At 41.2% G+C, this 27,400-nt stretch overlaps 2 protein-coding genes and 1 long non-coding RNA gene across 4 annotated transcripts; all 3 read left to right on the plus strand.

Annotated features, from left to right (window-relative positions):
- The first annotated feature begins 1,172 nt into the window (after positions 1–1,172).
- On the plus strand, positions 1,173–26,629 carry LOC145457310 (tetraspanin-18B-like). 2 transcript variants are annotated; one of them, XM_080335514.1, is made up of 6 exons: positions 1,173–1,301; positions 14,172–14,274; positions 14,363–14,557; positions 19,430–19,600; positions 25,042–25,287; positions 26,088–26,629. In XM_080335514.1, the coding sequence occupies exons 2-6, from the start codon at positions 14,212–14,214 to the stop codon at positions 26,151–26,153; spliced, it is 741 nt and encodes a 246-aa protein (XP_080191640.1). In that variant the 5' UTR covers positions 1,173–1,301; positions 14,172–14,211; the 3' UTR covers positions 26,154–26,629. The 2 variants fall into 2 exon arrangements, with proteins under 2 accessions (XP_080191640.1, XP_080191632.1); XM_080335506.1 differs by lacking the exon at positions 1,173–1,301 and adding an exon at positions 8,052–8,070 and having other exon boundaries at positions 14,170–14,274.
- LOC145457397 (uncharacterized) lies at positions 8,079–12,046 on the plus strand. Its single transcript, XM_080335607.1, has 2 exons — positions 8,079–9,290; positions 10,287–12,046. Exon 1 carries the CDS (start codon positions 8,125–8,127, stop codon positions 8,608–8,610), a length of 486 nt encoding a protein of 161 aa, XP_080191733.1. The 5' UTR covers positions 8,079–8,124; the 3' UTR covers positions 8,611–9,290; positions 10,287–12,046.
- On the plus strand, positions 23,505–24,170 carry LOC145457468 (uncharacterized). Its single transcript, XR_013920886.1, has 2 exons — positions 23,505–23,679; positions 23,937–24,170. It is a non-coding gene; the product is annotated as an uncharacterized LOC145457468 (long non-coding RNA).
- Positions 26,630–27,400: the final 771 nt, after the last annotated feature.

Below are 27,400 nucleotides of genomic sequence, written 5' to 3' on the forward strand. Positions count from 1 at the left end.
GAGTGTCAGCCGAAAATATTGGGGTTCATTTCAATATGAATAAACTATTCAATTGTATATTAAAGTTATGTACCTCCAAGAAGCTGTTCCCTGCATTGGGACAAATTATGGAAATACTTCGGAAATTTATATTTCAAACGACTGTTCACTAACTTGATGAGACTGACAACTTCAAATCGAGAAGGTTTCGTAGACATTACGAAGTCACCCTGATTGACGTTACCATCTCCATATTTTTATTTTTTCCACAAACCCCTACAAAACGACTCTAAACAGCAATATGTTTGTATCAGCAGGTTGTTGGAAAATTGGTAATGAAAATGAGTTTCCACACTACCATAGTCCATGTAAGACGATTATTATGATGATATGAGTCATGAGGTTTTAGCAGTTGTGGTGCGAAACTGCCTCATGCTTTCTTAAATTGAAAAATAAAATAAAAATTAGGTTATCAACCATTTTAAAAATCAGAGGTCTCGCGGACCCCCGGTTGAGAACCGCTGAGATAGGCTATAGTAGTAGAGCAGAGGTCTCAAACTCAAATGTGCTCGCGGGCCAATTTCTTAGTTTTGATGACGCCGCGGGCCGCACCACCAATAATAGGGATATTCAACGCAGAATTTCCAAGGGATGTTGCCTCTTGCTTGATTTTATTCTTTGACAGCATCTGTCCTGAAATGTTTACAGTGATGTGTCTGACATAACATGTCTCGTGCTGCCTATGTCTTGGATCAACCTAAAAGGCTCACAAGCCTCCAGGTATACCTGTGTGCGTGCAATAAACAAGACAATTATGTCGGGATTAAGGCGATAGGGGCGTTTGAAAACTGGTTCGTTGCCTGACGCAAAATTGTCTGGGGCGAGCACTAGCAGTAGCCAATTCATATTCTTCAAGAGTTCAATACATATGTATGGTAGGACTATACACTGCGGCGAGCGGATATGACTCCGTCGGAATTTGTCACTTCAAAGCGCGTGCTTACTTATTGAACACTTGCTAGTACATACAGTACCGCACATAGGTGGATTTTATTGCTATTGATCCCATGCACGGTAGCCTACGATGTTATCCCCTGTGAAATGCTATACGATTGCGCAATTGCTGTAATCGCGAAAGTCACAAGACAAGCGCGTGACTGCGAATTGAAAGCATCGGATGGCTGGCGTAGTATTCGGTGAAGTCAGGGATATCTAGAAGTCTAGAACTAGTACGGACAAACGGTGGGAGTAACTGGTAGCCTGTCGCAAGTGTCGCGTTAATCAACACCCAAGAAGTAGCTGTTGGTTTCCGTTTCAAAAAGGTTGGTGACCCCTGATGTGTCGTATAGTGGCGTGGGATTAGCGTTGGTACAGGGGCGAATATGCAAGATGCGGCAGTCATTGATCCAAATGTATTCGCTTTTTAATGCAGCGTTCTCGAATCTCTCGAATATGCATAATTTGATACAGAGAATATGTCAATAGTGCGGCGATGTGGTCTCTTTACGATATTTTAACATTATTTGCAACCTCCAGCCATTGTATTCGAGCTTATTGTAAGAATGACTTAAAGCAAAGTGTTATTCTGTATACACTTAGTGCACTATAAAGTCTGCCGGTACCTTGTTGGCATGAAGAATCGTGTAATCATTTACGATATCGTGATTTCGTCTAATATCGAGACTTGGGAAGGCTGTTATAGGTAATTCACTGTTGCGGGAGCTTGGGCGTTCACACAAAACGTCCCGAAACACGGTTTCACAGCGTTGAAGATCCACATAGCCTATACTCTAACTCTGTTTAACTGATGTCGCCAGTTGCACAATGCACATAAAAGACTTTCAATAGCAATACGGCTTCCGTTTCCTTGATGCGCCCAAGACTTCTTTACTATTCATAAGTGCAGAAAGTATATGTAGTCGTAGTGGTGCATAGTACGTTTCATCGCGTTGTATGTCCTAGGTGTCGGTAAGCAGGCAAGGACGACGTAGTACAGCCACTCAGATTACAAGAATCAATGTTAAACTACTTGTTAAGTCTTCTGGCAAATTTCCCGAATTAAGCCCAGACACTCATCGTTCGTTGGTCGTCAACATAGAATTTGTTATTAAACATGAAGCGTACCTGTAAATTGGTTACTTGTAAATGGTAGGCATTGGTCTTGTTGTAAAGTGTACTACGGTACACTACAAAAAACAGCATTACAGCTGCAAATATGTTATCCTGCTGCGGGTAACCAGCAGACACGAATCATACTTCTATTTTCCGGAGCACTCAAGTACGCGTTGCCTTGCGCTTATTCTTCAATTGGTTATGTTGCTACTATGGAGGCTCACGTTCGCGTTCATTGGAATTGGTACTCGATTCTGATTCGAGTACTCGAATCATTGTGCCCAGCCCTACATGTAGGTAGTCAGCGAATGATACTCGTTCATTCAACCAATCAATGATATTGATATAAAGAATTCATCGATGCCTGCTAAATATCAACGTAGCAATACTCAGACGACGAATACATGGTCCGATCTGGTCTAGACCATTAAGGCGTAAGCTTATATTTCCTTGCAAATGCTCAAATGCTCGCAAAGCGACGGAATATATATATTTTATGGGATTGCTATATCATTTGATTGCCTCAGTTGATACATTCGGCGATGTTTAAAACGTCAATACGTACTTCAGCATTGTGGCATTATTTGGTCCGAGTCGTCGCTAGGTATCGTGTACTGTACAGTAATAGACAATTCACTTCACTGAAATGTAGGGTTGGAATTAGGAATATGATGTCACGTGACGTCATGAGGTTCACGTTCGCGTTCACACAGAACCTTTCAAAAAGGTTCGCGTGCACACGAACCTGAACCTTTCAGAGGTTCACACCCTCCCGAATTGTTACGCTACATCGATTTCTACTTGAATAGTTTCAGTCAAAACTGCCTCCTTTTTCAGTAGGGTTTGTAACTGGAAGGTAGTTTTGAGTAAGTTCGGGTCATTGTTATGAGTGAGATAGCGTGGAATATCCCCATTACTTCAGTAACTGAATATTTATAGGCTATTTGAATAATATACATATTTGTAGGGTCATTCATTAGTCATTTTGTGTTAGCCGGGATCCATCTTGCTATTGGAAAGTAGTCACTTGCTATTATCTGCTAAAAGTATGCGATCCCCTCGACCAAGTCTACTTTTTCTTACAATCTATTTGAGCACTTTTGAGACCTCTCATTTACTTCTTCCACTTGAAATTGTTTTCACATATCTATAGCTACTTGTACTTGTAGCTGAGCATAAATTTACGGTGTTACTTCTACTTCTACTTGAGTAGCAATGCTTACTACATTGACTATTTATTTATGAACGTAGGTAGGGATATTTTTACTTTATCTAACCTGGATAATAAAAGCGACTAAGACGATGATAGATGTTCCTGTAATTTCTTCATGATTGACAGGCTTTACTTTAAATCATCTCGACACCAGAAATACCGAGGGGTGCTGCTTATGGCGTAAGCTAAAGTTGCGCCTAAAACATTTGGTCCGTAGTGACAGGGTAAAATAGAACAAGTCGCGCGTTTCTGTTTATATATACAAAATACAGTCAAATTTCGGATCTCTTTTCGATTAGCCTACAGTATTTGCTATTTCGGCGACGGAGTTTTCCAGTTTAGTAAAACTACTTTCTCAATGTTGAGCGATTGGTGGGAACTGGAATTGTTGTGAGTTTGCCACACCATCAAAGGGCGTAAGGATTTTGCGCAAGAAGTATCGCCCAGGCCAGGGACGGGATTATGAGCGGCTCGCAGACAGTTTCCTGTCTTACATGATAATGTGGTCCGCGTGTGCGAGCAAACATTTACGACCACGAACGTTAACAATAAGACACAAGCTGCGTCCCAGTCTAACTGACGTTGACGCGTAGTCTTAAGTAAAGGTGTCTATGTCCGACATGTAGCAAGACTTCAAACAACTAGTTTACAACTTTGATCGGACATAGATGTCTCATTGACTTCAACAGCTATTGAAGTATATTACTTGAATAAATTCAGTAAATATTGTTTTTAGTCTCCATGCTTTAAACCAGAGGTCTCAAACACGCGGCCCGCGGCCCGCGACGACATTTTAGATTTTTATTAATTTGACATTATATAAGTGTCACATATATTTTCAGGTTATAAAGTGAAAATTCCCTCTTAAATTGCTCCGAAAGCCTGAAACTATTCATCAAACTTCAATTGTAAACGCTACCATACAGTGGAAGATTCACTATTTCGCCACAGTTCCAATTCATGATGACAAAACCTGACCCTTAGACGATTCGTGACTGAAATTTGGGAGTTGGACTTGGACGCGACCTTTCTTAGAATTATTCAGACTAGGGCTAACTCGAAGGCAAAATGAAAATGACTCGAGTGGACTGGGAGTGACTCGGAATGCCGTGAATTTGTTAGAACCATGGGCGCATAACGAACTAATCGCGTATCAGGGGAATAGTAATAGATCAGAAGGTCGCAGCTTGGTATTTCGCTAATCAAGCAAGTAGTTATGGCAACCATTGGCAATCTGTTAGTTACATTTTTGGTCGCTAAACCATGTTATTAAGGCCACTTAAAGGTACCGAGTAACGTAGTGGTACGCTCCAACGATGTTACAATAATGGGCCGTTCGGCGTTCCGACATTGTAATCACTAGGACACATTCATTAATATAGTTATATTTTTTATTTATAATTTTTCTGCTCCTATATTCTAAGATATTTGACCATCAGATTAATAGCCTACTTATCAGAAGTATACCCGAATCCTGGATTGGAATTACAATGCCCAACCTAAAAATGTTTTGATTTCAGATCAGTCTCTATTATCAATCTGTCAATTCAAAATATTCATATAGTAGCTGCAAAATTATAACCCAATAGCTTTTATGAAGGCATCATACATTTGTCCGCCCATATGGTGTCTATATCTTATAATTAATATATATCTAGTACAACAACAATTCTTCTCAAATAGTTATAAATGTGATGATTCTTTTCGTGCCAGGCCCAAATTGATACAAGAGTAAATCAAATTTTGACGATGTGTGTTTACTGTTAATCTGCTGGATCGGTCACTTTCAATTAGACAATTCATTCCCGCCAAATAAGACCTACTTGGAAAGACATAGGATACCCCTATAAATGCTGCGGCCCGCAGCGTTCGTCAAAACTTGAAAACTGGCCCGCGAGCACATTTGAGTTTGAGACCTCTGCTTTAAACTAATAGTTTACATTAAATACGCTTTATTCATTGGTCGATAAATACGCGATTAAAGTATCGATTCAGGAATCTGGCCCGCCGATTACTTCATTTTCCCAAATCCCACCCGCCGGCTGGAGAAGTTGCCCACCTCTGGCCTAGGCATAGGTGGGTGTCTGATTTCAAAGACTACTCCAAGTCGTTTCGACACTATCTCATCTTTTTATCGCAGTTTTGTGGTGTTTTGATATGATGAAATTTGCCATAAAACTGATACTGATACCTAAAAGAGACATATTTCAGAAAGGAATTTCAGTCACGTGCGCACAATTGCTAAGGCGTCATGTGGTATTGTCGATTTTCAACTGTGCCTGCTGGAATCTGTTGGGCAAACCCTTTAACGATTGATAACGCTACATCATCGGTCTGGTATATTCATCAATTTCATCATGCATACCATCGCGTAAACGTGTAATATACGTGCTATTTCTATTTGAGATGATATAAAGCGTAGCGTATTTATTGGTCACACGACTGTATGAGTGCATGTATAGCGCATGGCATATGATGATTACAACGTAGGAGCGGTGATTGACGAAGTCGTATATAGCCTTGGGCGTCATGAGGTTGATTCCACACGGACGTCATCTCATTACGACCTAATCAGATGAGGAAATTCGAAATTTTGGTATCGAAAATAGGTAGATAGGCTAGCATCCACTGAGGCAAAATGGTATTTTTAATGAAAGCTCCCAGTTTTCAACTAAAGACACGGGTCTATAGTTAGCAACGCATAGTCAGACAGGCCTGTAATGGCCAATAGATCTGCACAAGCACAACGCACATTAACGGGGAACTCGCTACAGTGTAGGACAGGTGCGTCGTGCATAGTCTAAATAGGCTTACCGCTGTTCATATGATGAGAGCGTCTCACATGACAGGATATATTCCGACTGAAATTGGGACAACAATTGTTTTGACAAAACGCAGGCTTGGTTCGATACGTTATGTAGGTAGGATTAAGTATCAACTTCCCCTATTACACGTAGACCTGTGGGGTACAGACGTACACATGTAGTGATAGATTCATGGCTGCTAGTTGTCGTTAGGATGAACACTGAACAGTGTTGACGCAAGTTATATCGCGATTATTAGAACGCTTTTATTGGGGCTGCAGGCCAGCATATATAATTTGTAACTTCGTCACACACTGTGCGTTTGCGTATCCACATAGTAGTCGTCGTACCATCCCAGATATTCAGTGATGTTCGATTGGGTCACTTTGATACCCTTACATTTCGTACTATCAAAAAAACTATGTAGCAGGGTTGTCCATAACTTGGAAATCTCAAAAATGATACGTATCCATGTCTCATTCTATATATTATTGATAAAAACGGCAATGAGCCTGCAATAAGCTCACGGAAAGTCGTTAAGATTTGCTTAAATGCGTTTGAAAGCAGCTGCTGTAGAGTGGGCGTGCCAGCGACCATAGAACGGCGAAAAGACTAGTACTCACGAAATCACGGCTCTTCACTGGGTAATCAGATAGGCTTGAATGATCACGACCGCAGCGGCTTGCTGATTATGTGCTTCTACTCGTTCAAGAAGTTTTCTAACGGCACTGATTCTGTAAGTGCATTGTAGGTTGATGATTTGACAATAAAATGTGACACCTGGTCAATGGTCATTGAATGTTTTAGTTTTAAAAGTAGGTTAGGATAGGTTTAAAGCTGAGGTCTCAAACTCGAATGTGCTCGCGGGCCAATTTCTTAGTTTTTGATGATGCCGCGGGCTGCAGCACCAATAATAGGGATATTCAATGTATAATTTCCAAGTAGGCCTTATTTGACGGGACCTTGCAGTTGCATCCTCTATAGTTGCACACTGGCATTCCACAGACATCGTGAAAATGTAATTCACTATCGTACTACTCACGCTTGACACGGACAAAATCAGTCACGAATCATCACCAGGTCATGTTTTATCTTCATGAACTAGAAACGTGACGTAATAACTTATCTTCTACCTCACGGTAGCTTTTAAAAGTGATGTGATAGCGAAGTTTGTTGGGATTGTAGTTCTAGGGTGAACTTTTAAGCTCTTATATCGAAAAAGATATATGACACATGAATGCATTGTCGAATACTCGAAAATGCCGTCGCGGGACGCACAAAATGTTCTCGCGGGCCGCATGTGGCCCGCGGGGGTTGCGTGTTTGAGACCTCTGGATTAGAGCAACAAAAGCCGATTGCAAACATGGCCGAAGTGAAACAGCGAATGCTTGTGAACTTGTAGAACTAAGTATAAATCCGAGAAATATCTAGTCTGATGTGCTTGCGATTACGCAGAGTCCTCCTGCGTTTCTGGGTCCAGGTAAAGTATTAGTCATCGCCAAACTGTTGCAGCTCACCATGTGAAATGGATGCTGGACATAATCCTGTATAGTATGCTCAGAAGATGATACGTGGACCGACCGGGTAGCTTACATTGGAACTCCGAAGAAGTGTAACTACCCCATCGCTTCAATGCATTTATCAATCCATGTCTGGTTTGATTCAAGCAGTAGTCGTGATGCAGCCAGTAATGATCTATGATTCATTTGGGACATGCTAAGCTATACAAGCAAACTGTAGTTTTGCTGGTCCTACCAGCATAGTCTGTGCTTACCTTTGGATCTCTTTCTGCGGTACGATTGAGGACTTTGACAGGACTTACGGGTTGATACGGGTGGATTCATTATGCTGTAAGAATCTGACAAGTGCCACGCATAAACGGCCGATTGATCCCACCCTTAGAGCATTCAAGACTTGAGTTATGTACCACGACAAGAGCCTTGGAGTATTTGGTTGTATTAAGATTTAAAGTAGTCTAGGCTATAACCTAGGCTATAGATCCATCCAAGAAACAAAATGACAAAGCCTGGAACACATGAAGATGCCATCTTGGCGAGACTGAAGAAGATGGACAGTAAACTGGAAGATACGCTCAGTGAAGTCAAAGGTTTGACACAGTTGAATGTAACATTGCAGAAGCAATATGAAAAATTGCAATCTGTGCTTGATAAGACCAACCAAGAGGTTAGGAATCTAAAGGAAGAGAACAAGGAACTCCGGAAAGAGATAGAAACTTGCAAGACAGGAATGGAATTCATGAATGCAGAATTTGAGAGTAAGAAAGAAAGTCCAAATCTCGCCTCGCAAGAAACCATGCTCAAGGAACACGACAAATTTGAATCAACTATGAGTATCCTGAACAAAAAAATATCTGGCCTAGTACGCACCAACGACAACCTGGAGCAGCAATCTCGAAACAACAACCTGGAATTTCATGGTGTTCCCTACTCTAAAAATGAAGATCTGCCGGCGACCATCATGAAAATAGCTATAACGCCTTGAAAGCTGACATCACTGTGCCACAGATTGTGCACTGCTATAGAGTGCGCTTCAAAAATCCAGACAAAACAGGACCTATTGTAGCTAAATTCTCTTCAGACCAACCAAAAAAAGAAATCCTCAAAGTGAGAAAGGACAAAAAGGATATCGAGGACTTTGGTATTGAAGGAATGACACAACTCTTCCTAAACGAAAATTTAACAAATTACAGAAGAGATGTCTTCTTTGAAACGCGAGCTGCGAAAAAAAAAAGCTTCAAATACCTCTGGACTGCAAATGGGAATATCTACATGAAAAAGAATGACGGCGCACCCAGAATCCACATTGAGTCAAAGGATGACCTCGATAAACTCAAATAGAAGCTGCTGTGCTGCCCTCTCACTGCAAACGGAACCCACACTAAAAAAATGGCTCAAAACTTTTTCAACATGAGCAACTGCAGATCTATCAATTCAATGAACAGTAGTGATATCCCATCATCTCAAGGAATTTTACTCGCACACTTAAACACAAGATCCCTCCAAGCTCATCTAGATGAAATTCCCCCCCTGTTTGAGATGTTTAATTGCTCACCAACCATCATCGGAATCTCTGAGACCAAGTTGAAAGAACATCCAACAACTAATGTTAACCTGACAGGTTTCAACTTTTTACACTCGCCATCTAAAACGAACGCTGGTGGTGTTGGATTATACATCAATGAAGGTCTGAGATATGACGCCCGACGTAAAATTTGAAACCGAAGGCGTAGAATATATATTTGTCAGAGTACATGTACAAAAAGCTCTCACAGTGGCAGTCATCTACAAACACCCAGGAACAAAGCAAGAGACTTTTCTTGACGAATTCTCAAATATACTGGAAACGCTAACGAACAAATATTCATTATGGGAGACATAAATATTGATTTGCTGAAGACCACCAACTTCAACACAAGGTACCGTGAAATGCTTGATTCTTATGGAATAGCTCAGATATTACTGAACCCACAAGAATAGCTGACCAATCCAAAACTCTACTAGATCACTTCTACTGTAACACTCATCAATATCACCTGTCCCCTTTTGTGCTCCAACACAGTATGACTGATCACTATCCCATCATCTGCCACATGAAATTGGCCCTGCCACAATGTGCTAAAGAATATGAATCTCGAACGCCCTTAAACCCACGCGGTATTGAGGAGTATATTGAAATTGTCAGCAATACCTTCAACAACTACAAAATTCCTCTACTCACAATTGACAACTACAATCGCCACTTTGAAAAATTTATTGAGGAACTGCGGGCAGCCCTCGACACATCTTTCCCAATTAGGAAAGTCAACCGCAATGCAAGACGCTTGAAATCGAAACCCTGGATTGATCATGATATACTAGTTGCGATCAAAACAAGGGATTGGATGCATAAGCACTACTATCCGCAAGGCACAAGCGAAGGAAAAAAAGTGTACAAAAAATATGCAAACCAAGTGACGCATATGAAAGAAAATGCCAAAAAAGCATATTTCCAAAAAAGATTCGAAGAGTGCTCCAAAGATCCCAAGAACACATGGAAAACCATTGGAGAAATTATCAACCTCTAAAGGCAATGCTCCCAAGAGTGCTGCTGACACCGAGCTACTCGAGAATGGCAGCATGATCAAATACCAGCTTGCAGTAGCAGAAAAGTTCAATCAGTATTTTTGCAACATTGGTCCGGATCTTGCAGCTTCAATACCAAACTCCTCCGATGACTTTCTCTCGTACTTGAGTCCTGGCCCTCAGAAATCCATTTTTCTTGAGCCGACAAGTGAAGGAGAAGTTGCGATCATATTATCTGAAATGAAAAGTAACAAAGCAGTAGGACCCGATCTCATCCCAACACACTTTCTGAAGCTAGTCTTTAATATTATTGGTGATGTTATATGCATTTTCTTTAATGAGTCGATACGTCTAGGCATTTTCCCAGATGCACTGAAAACTGCCAGAGTAATGCCAGTGTTTAAGAAAGGCTGTAAAAAGCTAATTTCGAACTACCGACCAATATCTGTTTTGCCAAATCTTGCCACGGTTTTTGAGAAACTGATTGACTGCAGACTCAAGAATTTTTTCGAACTGAATGCAGTACTGTCCCCGACTCAGCATGGATTCAGATCAAACCACAACACCAACCATGCAATACTATCAATTGTAACGGACTATTACAAAACCATCAAGCAAAAAGAAAGTGGCTGCAGCATTTTTATCGACGTACGCAAAGCTTTCGACACAGTTAACCACAGAATCTTAAGATACAAGCTAGAGCACTATGGAATCAGGGGTATTGCAGCAACTCTACTTGAAAGCTACCTGGCAAACCGCAGACAATTTGTTAAACTGGGGACATTAAGAACGACTACCAGAGATATAACTTGTGGAGTGCCACAAGGCTCAGTCCTTGGACCGACTTTTTTCCTCATTTATATTAACGACATTGTTAATGCATCTTTATTCCGCACAACCCTATTTGCTGATGATACTCACCTCTTCATTACCTCCAACACTGTCGATGATTTGCATGCATCTGTGAATAGGGAACTCCCAAAAGTGTCGAGATGGCTGCAAGCAAACAAACTAAGTTTGAATGCAGATAAGACCGAGATGCTCCTTTTAAATAATGCCAATCATAGTTTCACCGTGGACATCAATCATAAACAAATCTCCATATGTGACTCAGCAAAATATCTTGGCGTCACCATTGATGCCAAAATGTCCTGGAAGCAGCATATTGAATGCACAATATCAAAACTAGCTCGGTGTGTGGGAATAATGACCCGTCTGCAATCTTTGGTTTCCAGATCAGTACTACGAACCATCTATTTCTCTCTTTTCCACTCTCACCTGCAATATGGAATCGTAGTATGGGGAAGTGCATGCACAACATTTTTGTGCAGAATTCGAACCCTGCAAAACCGTGCCATACGGCTGATCTCATCTGTACCTTTACGTACCAAACTATCGCCTTACTACCGTAAGCACCGAATTTTGCAAGTTGACAAGCTATATCGCTTCGAAGTATCAAAAGTCATTCACAAATATTTTTCCAATAGTTTGCCTCCTGTGTTTGATGACTTTTTCATACCTGCCAAAAATGTCCACTCCCATTACACGAGATCCTCGTCTAAAGGAAACATCTACTTACCCCCACCCAATAGCAACCTAACTAAGAGATCTATCGACTACTCGGGACCTATCATCTGGAATGCATTACCACCACACATCCGTGAATTGCCTTATAATAGATTCAAGAAAGCCCTACTTGATCACCTCTTGTCGTTACACTAACACTGTTGCCCTACCTCGCCCAGACATTGCTTCATTGATCATTTGCTACCATCGTTTAATTTGTCTTCTATTTTATTTTTTTAACTACTGTAACCTTTTTTACAGCCAGACTGCTTAGAGTCAAGTGTACCTGTTTGATACTGGTGTGATCAGACTAGATGACCTTCACGGTCTTATCGATCATTCCTATCTAATACCGAATACTGTGCAAGCATATTTTCTGCGAGATAGTGTAATGGTTATGCGTCCGGCTTCTCGAGCGGTAGGTCGTGGGTTCGATCCCCGGCCGGGTCATACCAAAGACTCGAAAAATGGTATCCGCAGCTATCCTGCTAGGCGCTCAGCAATCACGGATAGCATGGAGGAGAAAAAAAACGGGGGCGCAGACTAGATGACCTCATGGGGCCGTATCGCAACTCCGTCGCCAAAGCATCTCGATGGTGCAGGCGAGAAAGAATATCATGTCTCTCTCTCTCTGTACCACCATCACTGCCGTGTGTTATGTATTTTGGTTGGATGAAAATAAAGACTCTCTCTCTCTCTCTCTCTCTCTAATAAGATCAGACGAAGTAGTGTCATTGTTAAGCTTTATATTTGTAATTAGGGCTGGGCACAATGATTCGAGTACTCGAATCTGAATCGAGTATTAATTTCAATGATTCGAGTCGAGTAGTAAAAGACGAATTTTTCGAGTATTGAAATTATACGCTTCTCGGCACTGAAAGTTAATTTATCGAACAAAATTATAGCGTCGATACTATTTTCCACTGTGGAAGCCATAAAACGATGATTGGCCGTGCCGCAGCATACAAACCAGGGTATGAAGTACTGGTACAAAGCTACGAACGTTACTGGAAATACCCCATTTCCGAAGTCCTGATCATCCCAAAACATTGTCACAAAGTGCAATGAAATCGATATGGTCAAATAAAATACTAAGTATGGTTAATGTAATGGATTACAGGCATTATATTCTCTGTGATGGCATAAGAGTTACAAATTTGAACTTTGACATATTACATTCTGTTATGACGTCATAATGAGCCATACTCGAATACTCGACTCGACTCGAAGCAAAATACGTGATTCAGAATCGAATCACTCAGGTACTCGAATTTGCCCAGCCCTATTTGTAATGAATGATGATACATTGTACACCACTTTCATAAGAGCCATTGCAATATTTCTTTGCATGTTTTTGTGCTTTCCCTTGATGAAAACAAGGCATGCAGACTACAACGGTTACCTTCGCAATGAGCCAGGCATGTTTTACACTTTTTGTGAAGCAGCTGTCCTTTGTTTGCCATGTATTTCGTAACTCAACATATCCTGAATCAATCTCAAATCATAACCTGCGGACCGACCCTACAATGCGCTCACAGATTCACCGCCGTTGCATGAGTCTTCTAGCTGCGAAGCAGAGTCCTTGAACAGCTGATAAGCAAGTCGCCCCCGTCGTAATCATTCAAGCATAGCCGATCAAGCGACGTGATTTGGTCATTAAATGACTAGTCTTCTCACCATTCTATGGTTGCTGGCACACCCACTCTACCGCAGTAGCTACTTTCAAACGCATTTAGACAAATCTTATCGACTTTCCTGTGAGCCTATTGCAGGCTCATTGGCCTTTTATTTAATCAATAATCTATAGAATGAGACATGGATACGCATCATTTTTGAGCATTCCAAATTATGGACAACCGAACTATGCAGCTACAAATTACTGTAATTTTCCATGTATAGCACGCACCCTGAAAATGGGGAAAAGCCTGTACCCATGTATAATACAGCAGGTGATCGAGCAAGCGTCTGATACGAGAGCATTGTGTTCGTACGGAGCGTGTTTGAAGCAGCAAAGAAGAAAGGTACTTTCACCATAGCGCGGGGTGTTTTTTTTCTTCCAATGGGTGCAAACGAGCCGAACACACCTACCAGGGGTGCGAAATAGATGCGGTTATCAGATTTCCACCCAAGTTCGGGCACGATGGCTGGATGTGGTGTGCGATTGACAACAAACAATAAGAAAGGTCTAATTGCAAGTTTTATTTCGAGGGATATTTTTTCAAAATTCTTGCATAATACGAGCCTCCGATTTTAGGACAAAAAATGATTAACATGTGCGTATTATACATGGAAAATCACTGCACTAGATTTAGGGCAGTCACTGACTGACTATGTTCCTATATTGACATGGTTTGATGTCAAATGATTACATGGATATCGCGTCGTAACTTGGCTACTAATTCTATTGTTTGGCAGATTTTAACACTATTGTGAATTTAAACCTCAAATCCGCGCAATGAAATCGGGTGGCCTCAACTGTTTGAAATACTTGGTTTTCTTCTTCAACCTGCTGATCTTTGTAAGTACTGCAATCTATATGTCTTGCTTGATTTCATTTGCGAGGCATCGGTAGATTGGAACTGACACGAATCTGATTTTTGTTTTAGATTTGTGGCGTTGCCGCACTGGCCGTCGGAATATGGGCAGTAGTTAATGAGGATTCCTTCAAGAAGATACTGATAGATAATGATTGGATATTCAACGGAGTGTACATCATCATCGCAGTAGGATCTGCACTTTTCCTGATTGGTTTTTTCGGTTGTTGCGGAGCCGCTAAAGAAAACAGATGTATGCTCGGAACTGTAAGTCGCGTCCACTGCAATTTCTTGGCATATACTGCAGTTACATAATCACAACAACATGCATATGAAAATCGGCACCAAAAGGTAAGTAACATCGTACATCGACGAAAGACAAGGAAATGTTATCTTCTCGTCGGCGGATTCCTGAAGGCGATTTTACTATATAACTTGTATAATCTAAACCAGTGCTCCTTAACCTTTGTCGTCGTGGTACACCCTTTTAACATTTACTCGAAACTCGTACACCCCTGAGGGCAATTCCCTGCACAGACAACCGATGTTCCCACCACTACCTCTTCAAATCTCTTGAAATTTGGTACACGCACAGATGAGCTAATTCCAAACAGGATGAACTTTATTTCATGAAAATTGGACTTTGGGGTCAAAAGTTACGTCACTTTGAAAATTGACAATATTCTGCTCATTTCGGGTCTGCAATTTCAGGTTTTATCACTGCAATATTCAAGAAGGTGTAGCTAGATTTTAGACGACAGTTCAGATACGGTACTTGGATTTATTTGAAGCTTGTCTGATCGTCTATATTTCCAAGTGAAATTTAATGCCCTGTAGGTTAGGGTCAAAGGTTAAATTGAGGGAGAATTTGGTCAATGGTCTAAAATCAGTCAGGCGTTACACGATTTAGACTGCGGATTGCTCAAAAACATATTAAAATATTTTGGAAAATAGGATCTTAAATGAAAGTTTGCTTCAAGGAGACTTCGTTCATAGCTGTTTGATTTTGGTTTTTAGACCGTAAAGTGATGAAATTGCAGTTTCAACAGCACACTTCATTTTCACATGGAAATGCTGTAGTAGTAGGGTGTTTTCGGACATCTATTCTGGGGTGCGTGTGGACATCATGTCTGGGGTGTGTTCCGACATCACGTCTTGGGTCTGTTAGGACTGTGTTGTCATTCGAACATCGTGTCTGGGGCGATTTCGGACTGTTTTGTCCCTCGGACATCGTGTATGAGGGGGGTGTTCAGACACCATGTCTGGCGTGTGTTAGGACTGTGTTGTCACTCTGACATAGTATCTGGGATATGTTTGTGTTGCGCCAGACATGACTCAGACCTGATATCTGCGCACCAATTTTATCCGGACATGCTCCGGAGCTGATACCTGCCCACTAAATACCCCCAGGCATGGTCCGAACCGGATATATGCGCGCTTAATGGACACAGATATGCGTCAGACGTGATACCCGTGTCCTAAACGACGCGTTTTTGCTGATATCTGCGATAGCTGGGTATATCCACAGTAGTGGTGGCTGAGTATATTCACATTCACAGTAGAGATAGCTGAGTACATCCAAAGCTATCTACTTGCGTTGCAAAACAGTCAGAACACACCCGAGCCATAATATCTGGGGTGAGCTCGGACTGTGTTGTCATTCGGACATCGTGTCTGGAAGGTGTTCGGACATCATGCCTGGGGTGTGTCCGGACTGTGTTTTCTACTCGGACATCGTGTCTGGGATATGTTTGTGATACGCCAAACATGCCTCAGACCTGATATCTGCCCACTAGTTTAATCTGGACATGTGTCGTAGCTGATACCTGCGCACCAAATACCCCCCAGGCATAGTCCGGACCTGATATCTGCGGGCTTAATGGACACATACATGCGTCAGACGTTATACCCACGTCCTAAACGACATTTGGCCTATATATGACCTCTATATTTGCGGTTTTTGCTGATATCTGCGATAGCTGGGTATATCTACACTACAGCAGTGATAGCTGAGCATAACCACAGTAGTGATAGCTTTGGATGTACTCAGCTATCTCTACTGTGAATGTGAATATACTCAGCTACCACTACTGTGGATATACCCAGCTATCGCAGATATCAGCAAAAACGCGTCGTTTAGGACGCGGGTATCACGTTTGTCGCATATCTGTGTCCATTAAGCGTGCATATATCCGGTTCAGACTATGCCTGGGGGTATTTAGTGGGCAGGTATCAGCTCCGGAGCATGTCCGGATAAAATTAGTGCGCAGATATCAGGTCTGAGTCATGTCTGGCGCAACACAAACATATCCCAGATACTATGTCAGAGTGACATCACAGTCTTAACACACGCCAGGCATGGTGTCTGAACACCCCCCTCATACACGATGTCCGAGGGACAAAACAGTCCGAACTCGCCCCAGACACGATGTTCGAATGGCAACACAGTCCTAACAGACCCAAGACATGATGTCGGAACACACCCCAGACATGATGTCCACACGCACCCCAGAATAGATGTCCGAAAACACCCTACTACTATTGCATTTCCATGTGCAAATGAAGTGTGCTCTAGAAACTGCAATTTCATCACTTTACGGTCTAAAAACCAAAATCAAACAGCTATGAACGAAGTCTTCTTGAAGCAAACTTTCATTTAAGATCCTATTTTCCAAAATATTTTAATATGTTTTTGAGCAATCCGCAGTCTAAATCGTGTAACGCCTGACTGATTTTAGACCATTGACCAAATTCCCCCTCAATTTAACCTTTGACCCTAACCTACAGGGCATTAAATTTCACTTGAAAATATAGACGATCAGACAAGCTTCAAATAAATCCAAGTGCCGTATCTCAACTGTCGTCTATCATCTAGCAACACCTTCTTGAATATTGCATCGATAAAACCTGAAATTGCAGACCCGAAATGAGCAGAAAATTGTCAATTTTCAAAGTGACGTAACTTTAGACCCCAAAGTCCAATTTTCATGAAATAAAGTTCATCCTGTTTGGAATTAGCTCATCTGTGCGTGTACCAAATTTCAGAAGATTTGAAGAGGTAGTGGTGGGAACATCGGTTGTCTGTGCAGGGAATCGCCCCCGAGCAATGTTTCCTCTAATTTTTCACGAGTCTGCGCGCACTCACCAACTCACTGCGCGGTCCCTTGCACAACAGTGCGTAACGATTAAAAAAACGTCATCACTCCGGCTTTTTTTGTGTGCACTGTGCAGCTTAGATGTTCTGTGCGCAGAGATCGTGTCAGCAAGGCCGTATTCCGGCGAAGAGTCGTCATGGTCCATCTGGACGTCATATACTCATGTTAAATTGGCTATTGGGAACTTCGAATCGTGGAGAGCCCTTGTGATCTTATGTGCCATCACCCATTTCTTGGCATATACCTTGCGTATAAAAGTTTTAAATTGTAGCAGCAGAACACCCCGCGGGCTTACTATCTTCACCGAGATCGCGAGTATATATGTTAGAAAAAGGTAACTAGTAGGGATGGTGTGAACCTCTGAAAGGTTCAGGTTCGTATGGACGCGAACCTTTTTAAAAGGTTCTATGTGAACGCAAACGTGAACCTCATGACGTATTGCTAATTGCAACCCCACATTTCAGTGACGTGATAGCCTATATTAATGTACGGTGTACGCGGTTAGCGACGACTCAGGCCACATAATGCCACGTTGCTGAAGTACATATTTACGTTTTGAACGTCGCCAAATGTATCAACTGGGGCAATCATACTACCATAAAATCAATACCTTCCGTCGCTTTGCCAACAATTTCGACGAGGACTTGCAAGGGAATATAAGCTTATGTCTTAACGGTCCAAGCCAGATCGGACAATGTATTCGGTCTCTGATTATTGCTACGTTGTAATTGAGCAGAGTGTAAAACGGGTTTCTGTACTTTCTACCGATATTACCCCATTAACAAGTAATACAGCAGTAGCCAACACCACAATCGCTTGGATTTGAATATTATGGTACGATAAACATATAAAGTCAAAATTGATTGACCCCGTACGCCTGCTAGATTTTTTTACATCAGACAACAATATCAATTTCATTGGTTGGTTGAATAAGCATCATTCGCTGACTACCTGCATGTAGTGTATTTCGCTCTTGATGTTAACCTGGTATAATATATTTTCCTTGTTCGCGAATGTTGAGTTTATATCATAGTCCTTGTACAAATAAAAAGTAATCGCTCTTTTACAAAGAAATCGATTAGGTATGGGAAGTAGTCGATTACGATTACGATTACTTCGGAAATTTTTCGAATGTAATCGATTGCGATTACGATTACTTGAAAATGCTGTAAGCGTCGTAATCGATTACGATTACTAATCGCGATTACCCCATGTCTGCCGTCAATACAACAAACAGAGATTGCAAGCTGAACATATGTCAATTCCATCCTGTTCTACTCCAAAAGGAACCAATAAGTCCATTACTAACGTTTATGACGAGAAAAGCATTTGCTTATGACATCACAAATGGATGTTACTCACAAGCTACGTACGCTGAAATGAACATTGTACGATATTGCATACCCGGTCAACATGTTTTCTGAAGCATAAACTTGCCTGTTTTGATAGCTAGTCATTGGTATTATAATGAGGATCTTGTACACCCCAGTACACTACATCTGAGTGGTACACCATTTTACAATTTTGGTACACCCGGTTGGAGAGCCCTAAATCTAAAATATATAACATCATTGAGAGGTATGAAAGTCATCCAGTATAGTATTTCTGATATCTTGGAAGCGATTTGTTACAATCGTATCCAATATCGCGGTCCGATGCGATATTTTGTCGCAGTGTCTCCGATGTCAAAATTAGATATCTTTTAGTTTGAGGAGTCGGCGAATAATTGCGTTTCTTCAATTATTTTTGCAATGCCGCTAATCGTAGATTCTTTACATCGAATCGATTCTGCCTATTCTACATATTTGTGTAAGTGATACCGCACAATCACGAATTTCGCTACATGTTTCTCACGTATACTATAAACTATCAGGTATTCCTATTACATTCATGTTTATTTCAACTGTGCATTAGTCACTACACCATACGCTATATGCACTCCTTCGCACTCATATCCCGTGTTATCTATTGTTTTCTGTTTTAGTTCTTCGCGATCGTGCTCGTGCTATTCATTGCCCAGCTTGGAGGAGCAATTTATTTGTTAGTAAATCGCAATGCTGTGACTAAAGCTGTTGGGAAATCAATTGACAAGTATGGCACCAACACGACTGCAGGAAAGGAAATTACAGAAGGCTGGGATACTCTGCAACAACTGGTAAGTGCAGCTCCCCCCGGACGGCAACTCTTCAAATAGAAGTAGGCCAGGCTTATAAAATCTTTGCAATTACAAACGACCAAGTAGGTAAGATTAGTTTGGGAGGGCGTTTCGCGGACTTTTATTGTCAAATAGCACGCAATAAATTAGTTTCAAGTCGCAGTTGCTTGACGAACGCAGAATGCAGCACGGTTTCGCGATTACTTGCGGAGGATTTTTATTCCCTTAACGTCAGAGATTAACCGTGACCAACGTAGATGATATCACAATGCACAGATATCTCATTTGAAGGAGCAAAGGCACCTTTGACCTCCCTTTACTACGCCACTGCTCAGTGCTCATGACAGTTACACGGGCGATATTAGAATTGCTGTAGATGTACAGAACAGATCGGTGGTTCTCAACCGCGGGTCCATGAAGCATTTTCAGGGGGTCCGCGAAGCCTCTAAATTTGTAAAATGAACGACAACCTAATTTTCATATTTTTATAATTAGGAAATGCATGAGCCAGTTCCGCTTCATAATAGCCTAATCGTTAGGACTCGCATCATTGAAATGGTCGCATGAGCATTGGCCAAACTGCTGATGCAACATATTGCAGTTTAGGGATGTTTTGTTGGGTTTTGTGGAAAAATGACATGGTGGAGATCAAACAGGGTGACTTCGAAATGTTTGCAAAACATTTTGGATTTAGAGTTGTCAGTCTCAGCAAATTAGTAAACAGTTGTTTGAAATAGAAATTTCTTAATTTTTGTCCGAATCTGTTCCAATGAAGGAATTGAATGCTCGACACGAAATTCATTTTCTCTTGTGAAATAACCACTATATAACTTCAATATGAGATGCTAGATAGAAATGACTAGGATGGACGTAATATGTTCATTAAAATCTCACATCAAAAGCTGTCGTCGGAAGCGTTGCCATTAATATATCTTTGTGGAAATGGATTTTCGGCACTCATCAATATATCAAATCGAAGACGTTGATTTTCAAGACAATAAATACAGCTGGAAAATTCTCTTTGCAATAATAAATGTCTACCCAATTTTTACATATAGCGTGCTGTTATTTCCAAGAAAATTCATTTTGTGGCTGGTCTACATTTACTATTTGCACAAGACAGTTGTCGGTTAATTGAGCTAATTTTGAACGCAAACTTGATGGGGTCAGCGGGAGTCCATCACAGTCCAATAGGGGTCCAGGAATACAAAAAGGTTGAGAACCACTGGAATAGATGTATAACCATATTTGACCATCCATACACCAATATCGTAGATCTATACCAGGGGTGACCTGGCCAACCCTTTCGGTTAAAGGGCCACATACAATTGACGAGCCAGCGCGTGAGCCACTAGCCGCGGGAGGCGCGAACAATTTTACTACTATTCTACTTTAGTGTAATGAACGACGATTTACAAAAAATGTGACCCTGGACCCTGGATCTGCCAATGCCTTGAAACTGATATTTTAGTCGTCAACATCCCAAGTGTCGGCGTCAGACAGATCGAATTTTTGGTTGGCCTTACAAGTTCACAATTTGAGCATTTCATTTTCGATAATATAACTAATTTCGAAAATTACCTCGCGGGCCGCTCAAAACCTTCTCGCGGGCCATCTTTGGCCCGCGCGCCCCGTGTTGCCCGTCCCTGATCTATTCTATTATACATGTAGACAGGAATAAAAATATAGTATTAAAGGACTTAAAGCCATTTCATTGAATATACAGGCATACCACAAATCGTTAAATAATGCCAATGGTCTCGCATTCCACAAAAAGGTCCGTGATCTATCTCGGAAGTAGAGAGATGTGCTGGCCACACAGCAAATGACGTTCAGCAAATGAGCAGCACCATATTAGGAAGGGATAGTGTGAACCTCTGAAAGGTTCAGGTTCGTATGAACGCGAAACTTTTTGAAAGGTTCTTTGTGAACGGGAACGTGAACCACATGACGTCACGTGGCGTCATTTTACTAATTCTAACCCTATATTTCAGTGAAGTGATAGCTGATAATAATGTACATGATACCTAGCGACGACTAGGGCCACATAATGCCACAATGCTGAAGTGCATATTGACGCCACCTGGCCAATGAAATGATATCATAATCCCATAAAATCGATATCTTCCGTCGCTTTGCCAACAATCTCGACGAGGACTTGCAAGGGAATATAAGCTTACGCCTTAACGGTCTAGGCCAGACCGGACGATTTATTCGGCGTCTGAGTATTCCTACGTTGATATTGAGCAGATTGTAAAACGGGTTTCTGTACTTGCTACAGGTATTACCTCATTAACAAGTTATACAACAGTATCCAACACCACAATCGCACGGATTTGGTTGTTATGATACAATGAACATATGAAATCAAGATTGACTCCATACGCCTGCTAGATTTTTAACATTAGCCAATGATATCAATTTCATTGATTGGCTGAATAAGCATCATTTGCTGACTACCTACATTAGGGTTGTTCAGAATTGGTCGACTTTCAAAATGTCGTGGTTTTCAGTCCGATTCCCATGCCTTATACCATAAAAACATATTCTAGGTACTTTTTTTCGTAATTCATCCCTTGCATCCGTGTGCACATTGAGCTGGAAGAATATCGGCTTAAAATAGGGGATTCCCCAAAAATTTGAGTGTCGCTATTCGGACTAGGCTAGTAAAACGTCATATATAAGCTGGTTTTATGTAGCTATTGCGGTTGGAGTGCTATATAACCTCACTATAGAAAGTATTGTCAGTTCAGGACACCATTTTCATGTCCCACACTGCCTTATAACTCCTCAAAACTACCTAAGACTGATAGCCATTTTGTTGGATCATATATCCTACACTCCTCAACCCTACCCGAGATTGTTCATCAATTGCCGGGATCACCACGTGCAAGAATACAACTGTAAATGTATCATTCACTCACAGCCACATTATAAACATCACATTGTTCAAAGAAACGAAACAAAAAGGCAAAGAAACAGATCAACTTGGCACATTGCATTGCACTGGGATGCAAAGCTCACTTGAAGTCGTTTCGGAGGGAAATTTGAGGCCTTGGCAGTGCTGGCATGGTCTGCGTATTCCAACGCATTTGAGAAAGGCAAACTTCTTGGCAATCGAACTCTGGAGAGTGCTACAGGAAAAGCACAGGCTGATCTGTCATTTGAACTGCTGGAACTTTATAATTTAACAAATAATGTCAGACCTCTTGTGTTTGACACAACACCCTCAAACAATGGAAAAAATAAAGGTGCGGTTCTGTTACTTGAAGAATTGATAAACAGGAAAGTTTTCTACTTTCTACTTCTGCTTGTAGCCATCATATTTATGAACTAGTCATCCGGGGAGGTCTGGAAGTGAAGTGTGTTTGGATCTGCGACCACAGGCCCTGAAAACACAGATTTTAATACCTTCCAAGAAGTGGAAAGATATTGATCAATTAAGAAGCTCTAAAACACTTCAGTTTGATGAATGCAGCTGGTTGGCGATCAAAGCTGATGAAGCTGGTTGGCGATCAAAGCTGATGAAGCTGGTTGGCGATCAAAGCTGATGAAGCTAAGCAAGAAATAATTCCATTGATGAAGCCATATAATAGAAAGCAGAAAGAAGTCTTGATAATAAATGACTACAGAGAATGTGCAACAGGCACCTTGGCGATTGTAGCTGGCCAATATATTGATAATCGTTTTCGCAAGCCTGATGCTACTAATAGCACTGGATGGATGAGTCAAGTGCTGTACTGTCAAAAATGTTCATGTGGAGAGAGCAAATGGGCTATTCTGAAGAGTTCATTAGAAAGTTGCCCTGTTTTATGTCGCAGCTTGGTTGAAAACTGGTAATGCATGTGACGCACAGTATATTGATCTCAAATTCCTTCATGGCATGACAGACCTTTCATTGTGCGATTTCACAGTTGCTGATGTGACATATAAAAAGATGCGAGAACATCATTGGCATCTCACCGAGGAAACGGTGGTATCAACAATGTTCTCGGCTAAACCAAAGATTCCTGACAAAGTGAAGGAAGCGATGGCTGCTAAATTGCTGCAAATGCCAATCCTTGAACAATTTCGCAGAGGTAGGCTATACCTCTGAGTCTAATCTCTGACTCTGTCTCTGAGTCAATGAGTATGGTTGCTTTATTTGAACCGGAATCATGGTTTCTATTCAATGCTATACATGTCGAACATGATTGGTTTAGTCTTCCAGTTTCGGAATGGCATACTGATTCACATTTCGTGACTGCTCAAGAATTTGTGAGTAGCGTTGAAATAGTTAACGGCGCAGCAGAGCGTTTGGTGAAATTGAATACCGACTTTGAAGCTTTCAAAACAGATGACAAAGAACAGCGAGCGAGCCTCTTACAAGCCGTGGAAGATAACGGGAACAGATATGCCGATTTCTCTAAAGCAACCATTTCATCCGGACCTGATTTAAGTAGTATTTGCCAAGTTGATCTGTTTCTTTGCCTTTTTGTTTCGTTTCCTTTGAACAATGTGATGTTTATAATGTGGCTGTGAGTGAATGATACATTTACAGTTGTATTCTTGCACGTGGTGATCCCGGCAATTGATGAACAATCTCGGGTAGGGTTGAGGAGTGTGGGATAGGTGATCCAACAAAATGACTATCAGTCTTAGGCAGTTTTGAGGAGTTCTAAGGCAGTGTGGGACATGAAAATGGTGTCCTGAACTGACAATACTTTCTATAGTGAGGTTATGTAGCACTCCAACCGCAATAGCTACATAAAACCAGCTTATATATGACGTTTTACTAGCCTAGTAGCGACACTCAAATTTAAGGGGAATCCCCTATTTTTAGCCGATATTCTTCCAGCTCAATGTGCACACGGATGCAAGGGATGAATTACGAAAAAAAGTACCTAGAATATGTTTTTATGGTATAAGGCATGGGAATCGGACTGAAAACCACGACATTTTGAAAGTCGATTAATTCTGAACAACCCTAACCTATATGTAGTGTATTTTGCTCTTGATGTTGTGTGATTGCGGGTCAAGCTCACAGCGGAGAGTCACTAAGTATTCACAAACGGAATGCTGGATATTTCGAGCAAACTTAAGTAACAAAGCAAGTAAAATTTTTGAGATTGTAAAGTTGCATACTCGTTTAGTGTTGATGTTTTTAAGCTGCCAGCGCCATGCATCGTGGCCCTTAGTTGAAATGCAATGAATTTCAACCAAAGATGTTATGATGAAGTGAGAATTGTAATGTACGAAAAAGGTTCACAGTGCCGAGCCTACCAAGGTTCGTTTGTGAACGTGAACCTCTAAATTTAGGAGGCTCACACACAGAACGCGAACGGGAACCTCACGTTCACAGTTCACACCATCCCTAATATTAGGTACTGCGTCATCGATGAACGGCAGATAGGTTGCATTTGGAGACCTTACTTCAATTCGAGTTTCATTGAACAATTCAGGTGAAATGTTGCGGCGAAAACGGTTACCAGGATTGGAAGAAGAACGCCGAATGGGTAAAGAGAAATCCAAACAGATTAGTACCGGATACTTGTTGTGTTAGCACCGCGGCGAGTGGGAAACCCGACAACGTAACCAAATGCCAAGCCGGCGAAGATTATTACCTTTACAAGTCCGGATGTATCAGCAGACTCTCAAGCTCTTTAAGCACTGTCGTGATAGTTGCCGCTGTGATTCTCGTCGTGGAGGTGAGATTCTATTGTATAGTTTACTAGGATAGGAGATTAGTGGTAGGCCTACTAAACGTTCGAAACTATATTTATTGTATTATAATTCATTACCACCCGAAGACTTTTTGTTTGTCTTTTATCAATGGTTAGCGGAATGTAACGAGCATATAATCGTCAAGTCAATTCTACAAAGTAAGACTTTCGCACCACTGTTTATATGCTCGCTATTGTGCCGCCATCTCTTGATAAGGGCCACACGAAACGTCTTAGAGTTCAATACATACAACAAGTGTAATGGAGAGCTTCTTAACCAGTTGTACGTGTATTATACTTGTGGGTACGAAGGACCAAGCTAGGGGTTGCAACATGCAGTGTGAAGTGACACCTTAAACGGACGTGGTAAAACTAGTCTGCGTTGCTACTCAAGTAGAAGTAGAAGTAACGCTCTAAATTTCTACTCAATGACAAGTTACAAGTAGCGATTTCCAATTCGTGTCAAAATTACTTCAAGCGAAAGTAGAAAAAGAAAGGGCTGAAAAGTATTCACGTAAGTAGTTTCAAAAAGTGGATTTGCCCGAGGGGTTCTCATACTTTTAGCGGCTTTTTTCAAGATTGCAAGATGTATTTCCGTGACTAACGTGAAATGACATACGACATAAAGTAGGTGCAATCTTCGAAATAGACGCAGTTGCGGTGATAAGAAGCAATATCGTAGTGCAGCTTAGAGGTAGCATAAAATGTATAAGGTCTATGAAGGTAAAACAATGGTCGAATTACAGGTTACTCAACTATACTTACATATATGCTCTCTTATGCAGATTCTTGCTATGATCTTCTCGTGCTGCCTGTACAAACACGCAAATGAATATGGGGAGATCGCTTGAGCAGAGTGGACGAATCAAGTCGCAACCTGTGATGAATCGGATGGAGTAAATTATCTGTACAAAGCTCTAGTTACTTGCAACCAACTTTCGCGACCAACTTAATGACCGAGTTGATGGGTTGCGTCGATATCAGAACGGCATCTATTCGCTAGTTCAAATGTAATCCGTAATGTCATTATATTATATTATATTTATTTTGTTGTTTTAGGCGCAGTCACGAAACCAAAGTATCTGCCACATAGCCTTTTTGGTCCGATAGATTTGGGAGGCGAAGTTGCAATATAGGCTATATTTTATATTCCTCCGGAATTTTAGCTTCGAAACTGCATGCACCACGTTGTAGATATATTGTTGGTGTAGGCCCGGCAGTTCTGTCATGGGATAAGGAGGTGAATTATAGTTCAATGAGGAAATACTGATGCACCCTTAGTACTATATGTATCGGTAGATGGTAGTAATACAAGACAATTCTGCAAGAGTTGTACTGGTGTCAACCAATATCAAGATGAGGTTAATGTCTTGTAAATATGCGTCACCTTATCACTCCTTATGCAAGTGCAATGTTAGGTCTGACGGCGGTTTTCGGTGAAACGCTCTACAGCAGGGGAGGACAATTATTTTTCTCCACGGGCCAAATGAGTAACAGAAAATGCGTCGGCGGGCCGAGTCAAAATGTTTAGTTACTAATTTTATTCATAAATTGAAAGCAGTGAATTACATTGTTCAGAATTGCTGCTCACTGGATGCGTCGATATTATATAGTGAGAAAATGTCGGTTAATAAAAACAATAAGCTAGTTTTTTCCGTCATAGTTCGAAACAACGTTGAGCATGACACGTTTTCAAATCTCTTTGATCCACGTTTTTATATTAAGACATTAAAATGTATTTCGGATACTACAAAGTTCTTTGGCTTGATCGCTGCCATGCGAACAGTTGCGGCTAGGTGAAATCGGCATATATTTATATTGGTTTTGGACAATATGAGGCTGTACTTTTGGTGTTTAGTGGCGCGGTAACGGCTGACGCCGGAATGCTGATCTCTATTAATTAGGCGCTTTTTTCGGGGACAGGGGTACCCATAATAATATCAATACATTTAGCTACGATAAATCGCGCGAAGGCAATTTGAATAAAGTTTTATAGATATCTTAATAATACTCTATAATTTATGTTGGTTTACAAAATAACTTTAGGCCCCCTTCAAGCTCGGGCCCCTCCAATTTGGGGGTTTGGGTGCGGCAAATA

Source organism: Botryllus schlosseri, chromosome 2 (genome assembly GCF_051294905.1).
Source record: "Botryllus schlosseri isolate E-star chromosome 2, Bs_hap1, whole genome shotgun sequence".
NCBI lineage: Eukaryota > Metazoa > Chordata > Ascidiacea > Stolidobranchia > Styelidae > Botryllus > Botryllus schlosseri.